Source organism: Papaver somniferum, chromosome 1 (genome assembly GCF_003573695.1).
Source record: "Papaver somniferum cultivar HN1 chromosome 1, ASM357369v1, whole genome shotgun sequence".
In the NCBI taxonomy this organism is placed as follows: domain Eukaryota; kingdom Viridiplantae; phylum Streptophyta; class Magnoliopsida; order Ranunculales; family Papaveraceae; genus Papaver; species Papaver somniferum.
The window spans coordinates 156375852-156381376 of NC_039358.1; the positions used below are offsets into that span (position 1 = coordinate 156375852).

At 36.0% G+C, this 5525-nt stretch overlaps 1 protein-coding gene across 1 annotated transcript; it reads right to left on the reverse strand.

Moving 5' to 3' along the window:
* Window positions 1–285: 285 nt before the first annotated feature.
* On the reverse strand, window positions 286–1753 carry LOC113352645. Its single transcript, XM_026596446.1, has 3 exons — window positions 1462–1753; window positions 868–1344; window positions 286–806 (listed from the first exon to the last, which is right to left on the reverse strand). Exons 1-3 carry the CDS (start codon window positions 1751–1753, stop codon window positions 286–288), a joined length of 1290 nt encoding a protein of 429 aa, XP_026452231.1.
* Window positions 1754–5525: the final 3772 nt, after the last annotated feature.

The following is a 5525-nucleotide window of genomic DNA, read 5'->3' on the forward strand; positions in this document are numbered from 1 at the left end:
GTTTCCTCGGTTTGAGCAAAAACCTTGATTTCTTCATATTTTCTCAAATGATTGCTCAAATGCACACCAGAAAATATCAAAATTCTCAGGACTGAGACTCGAGCATTTTGGCGACACGAGCATATTACCTTGACCGACCAAGGTTTTCTTTATTTTTTTTTATTTTTTTTGCTAAATCACATATTTTATTAAAATTAAGGCAAAAGCCAAGACAAAAGTTTACAGGACTAAAATAAGGACTAAATTATTATAGGACAAAAGCAAACTGATTTATTTAAACATGAATTAACATAAGCTAAGATAAGCTACTCCTTGCAATTCTATTCTCTTTAGGAAGTGTGGCCTCCCAGAATGTATGATTCTCTCTCCAGCTTTTAAGACTGCTCCTCTTTGTGCCAAATTGTTTGCTGTGAAATTTATCTCTTTGGGGCATTGAGAAAATGTAACTTCTGCTAATTTCATGCTTGCTTTCTTCCATCTTGCCCAGATATACCAAGGTATTTCAGTGCTTTTGAAGCATTCAATCTCAGTAATTGAATATGACTGAATAATTATATTAGTGCATTTAAGAAAAACAACCCATTCAAGTGCACAGATTATTGCATATTCCCCTGCAATGGAAGATGAAGCAACACCAATTCCACCTGTAAGAGTGCCAATTACCTTACTGTTGCAATCCCTTGCAATCACACCCAAGCCTGCATTCCCTGGTTCTCCAAAAGATTTACCAGCACAAAAAAAAAGAGTAACACCATCTACGGGAGCAGTCCAGTTAATTTTCTTTGATGCAGTTGAACTTGATGCTTCTGTCACCAATTTTGAAAAAAGATAGTATTTGAGTGTCATAGTTTTGGTTCCATTTATTACCTTTCATTCTATGGATCCCTTCCTGTATGAGTTTGTAAATTCTGCATTTAAAACTGTTGTTGTGAGGCTTCATTTCTTCAAATAAGATTTTATTTCTTTGAAACCAAAGCTCCCTCATGGTTGCACATGCAGTTGTTAACCATATTTCTCTTACAATGGGACTTTTTCTTTTTGCAGCTGAACAAATATCTTCAAAAGAAATTGGTTTTCTGAACCCAAAAATTGAACACAGCCAAGACCATATTTCCAAACTAAACCTGCAATGCCATAATGTATGGTCCATGTTGTCCTGCTTTTCTTGACAAATGCAGCATCTAGAAACCATATCATATCCAATCTTTTTCATTTCATCATCATCCATATACACACCCTGGTGTAGCTTCCAGATGTTACTAGCAATGTTGGGATGCAGAAATGGCTTCCAAATGTAAGTTGGTGATACAAGAGTTGGTTCTTTGTCCCTCACCTTTTCAAATGCTGCAGAATTTTCAAATTTTACACTTTTATGCCCAATCCAAATTAGCTTATCTTCACCACCACTGATTTCAGGTAGATTTGCAGTGTTTATGAATAATTACATCTCAATAGGTATACTCCAAGAATTATCCTTACGTAGATTTGCAACCTTCATTCCAATATTGTTTTTGACATATTCAGAATAACCAATTTGTTCTATAAGTGGTACTTCTCCAATCCAAGTATCAAACCAAACAGATATTTTGGTTCCATCCCCAATACTCAACCTTATATCTTCTTTTAGATAATTCCATGCCCACTTTAAGCCCTTCCATATGGATGATTGTTTCCATTTTGTGATCCACTGTCCATTCTTGGTCTTGAATTTTGCAGATAGAAAGAGAGCCCATTCCTCATTTGAATTAATCATTTTACACAACATTTTCATGAGAAGCACTTTGTTTATCACTTCAAGCCTTTTAATCCCCAGTCCACCTTCTTTGTATGGAGTACAAACTCTATTTCATGATATTGTCTTAAATTTTCTTTTTCACCATCACCAGACTATAGGAAGTTTCTAATGATATTTTCACAAATTTTGATAACAGATGATGTCCATATAGCCATTGAGTAGATTGGAATACTACATCTGATTTAATCAGAATTATTCTGTCTTGAAATGAAAGTAACTTACCTTTCCAGGCAGCTAATTTGCTTTGAATCTGCTCTACCATGGGCCACACCATTGCTGAAGTAATTCTTCCTAGAGCTAAAATGACACCCAAATACTTATCTGGGAAATAAGACAGCTCCATGTTAATTATCTCACTTATCTGCTGTTTCCTTGCAGTTGAAGCTCCATCCACAAAGCACTTACTTTTGGTTTTGTTGATAATTTTCCCTGAACTGACTTGATAATCATCTAATAAAGTCAATAACTTCTCCAAACTTATTTTGGATCCATTGCAGAATATGAACACATCATCTGCAAAAAATAAATGAGTGGGATGTATGCCATTTTTTATCACCATGGGTTGAATTTTGCCATTGGATACCATTTTATAAATATTTCTGCTCAGCACATCTTCCATTAGAACAAATAGAATTGGAGATAATGGATCTCCATGCCTTAACCCCCTACTAACTGGAAAAAATCCACATGGACCACCATTCACCATCACTGAAATGCTTGCAAATTTAAATAGAGTAATTAACCAGTCATACCAAGAGGAAGAGAAACCATATTTCATCAATACTTTCATGAGGAATTCCCAGCTTACAGAATCATAAGCTTGAGAAATATCCAATTTTAATCCCATATTTCCTCCCCTTCTTTTAATCTTCATTTCATTCACTAACTCAGATGCAAGTAATACTTGTTCTTGAATGCTTCTTCCTTTTATATAAGCTTACTGTTGTGGAGATACTAACTTTGTCATGAAACTACTCATTCTTGTAGTAATAATCTTAGTAAAGTTTTTGAATAGAACATTACTCAAACCTATAAGCCTGAACTGGTTTGCTGTCTTTGCTCATTGTGTTTTTGGTATTAACACTAAGAAACTAGAGTTCATGCCTTTAGAACTGAATCTTCTCCTCCAACAGAAATGAATTGCAGCCAATAGATCATCTTGTATTATCTCCCAACAGCTTCTATAGAAAATTCCAGAGAATCCATCTGGACTGGAGGACTTTCAGGATCCATATCAAACATTATAGCTTTTATTTCCTCTGCACTAGGAATGGCATCCAAAAAACTTTGATCTTCTTCAGTGATAAGTTGAGGAACAACTTCTAGTAATTATTCTTTAATATTGAAACTTTGTGCTTCAAACTTTTTTTGAAAATGTGGTACCAGTGCATCTGCAATTTGAGATTGATCTGATATTACATTCCCATCACTGACTTCTAATTCACTAATAAAATTTCTTGAATTTCTTATCTTCAGATTAGTATGAAAAAAATTTATATTAGCTGCTCCTTCTTTTATCCACTTGATTCTTGACTTCTGCCTCATTAGTGTATTAAGTTGCACCTCTTTGTTGGCATGTTCATTTTGTGCCATGACTAACTCATCCAATGCTTCAGAGTCAAAGGGATTATTATCAGATACTTTCATAGCCTCCAAGACTTTCCTCTTCAGCTTCTTTGAGTTTCACATGCACATTTCCAAAGACTCTCCAGTTCCAGTCATTTAATACTCTTTTCATCTCTTTCATTTTCTGCATAAATATGAATGCAGGATCACCTACAATCACATTTGACCAACTTACTTTCACTACTGACAAAAATTCTGGATGGTTGATCCACATTTTCTGAAATTTTCTAGGTACATTGTTGGGTTTTGGAATGCTGGCACAGCCACCTAATAATGGAGAGTGATCTGAAACAACTCTTAGTCCTACTTTGTACCTCCAATCACCATAAATCTGCAGCCATTTTTGATTGAAAACTACTCTATCAAGTATACAGAGTATTTTCTTCTTTCCTTGCTGGCAGTTAGACCAAGAGAATGCATACCTGTTTTTGGAGCTTGAAGAAGTTCACATTTATTCAAACAATCACTGAATTCCAACATTGAGTTTCTGTTAGGGGACCTTCCACCCATTTTTTCATCTGGAGATAATATAGCATTGAAATCACCTAGAATAATCCAAGGTTTATTTAGATCATTTATTATTTCCATTTCAGACCAAAGAAATCTTCTCTGCACTAACTTAACATGGGCATGAACTCCAGAGACAAGTACATGACCAAGTTTGGCTCTTTGGCTTGCAAGAGGAAGGTCCCATATACTTTCATCATTTGACCTAATTTGGTCATATTAGGTTCAAACTCTTCCAAACAATTTTGGAATTTCACAAAACGATCGTCAGTCGATCCCGTGACCAACCGGGGCCGGTTTCATGACCCCTTGGTCGTTCCTTCATCTCTTCTTAATTTATTAGGTTTTATCACCTAAGGTTCATACGAACAATGTTTGAATAAATGATTAAACCAGCATTTAATCACCTTTTCACCAACTGGTCTTCAAGAGACTTTGGTATTTTTTCACTCGAGCATCTGGGCGCTACATGGTTGGTCCATCATCCCATGTAACCGGTCCCTTCTTCACTCCGTGGTTTATTTTCAATAAATCAGCAATTGATCAGCAATTGATCAAAATTAGGGTTTCGAATCCGAAGCTCTGCAAAACATAATTTTGAGTAGATTCAAACACTAATAATTTTACGTTGATCCCGTGATCAACATTATAATACTCGGTTCCAGTACTTTAAGTTAATATTTTATTTGGTCCTGTTACCAATAATTCATCAAACGAGCAACATTCGTTCAAATGAGCAATATTTGCTCAGACTAAGGAATATTGGTTCAACTATCAATATTTAACAATTCATCGAGTGAACAATATTCGTTCACCTAAACTATCAACATTTATTCGAAAATTATACTTATGTCTCAACAGACACGTTCAATTCATGAGTCACAGAATATTTGTTCGACTCAGCAATGCAAGGACTCATCGTCCCACGAAGTCAGCAACTGACTAGCTAAATACACGTCTGCCTTGCAGACTCCACAATCACGAGACATCAATCGTGTCACATAGAGGGATATTAACTAGGGTTTTGGTCTGCGGTCTACGACACGTGTGTTCATATACACGATGAGAATGTGAGCAAGTCGTGCAATCAGTTGAAGGAGTTAGCAAAGTAGTGGGTAGAAAATCAACCAAGTCTCCGCACGATGAGAAACTGGTTTTAACACGATTTCCACTTCCCCACTCTTTGACTCCAGCAACTGTCATATTGATGAGCACGAAATACGACACATTTTCACCCATAAATACATTAGCTGGGACTCATTTTAATCACTAATAAACTTGTTTGTAGGTGTTTTTGTGAAATAAGCTCTTATGGATAAAGTTGCTCGAAAAGTGGTTTTTGTACCCTGGAGGACGCGTGTTATTCGGACTCTTACTTTCAGTTAAGGGGTACCTAAATTACTAAGGGGAACCTTATTTGATAAGGGTCACCTTCTTTACTAGACAACACCTATTGCTATTCACACTCCAGCACTCAGGATAAGGGGAGACCTTCTTCTCTGTTTGAATATTCAATTTTGGCGGGAAAAATGGTGGCAGAATTAGGATTTGGATTTTGGAGGTGTTCGAGTGAGACTTAATGGCTGAAATTGAATGG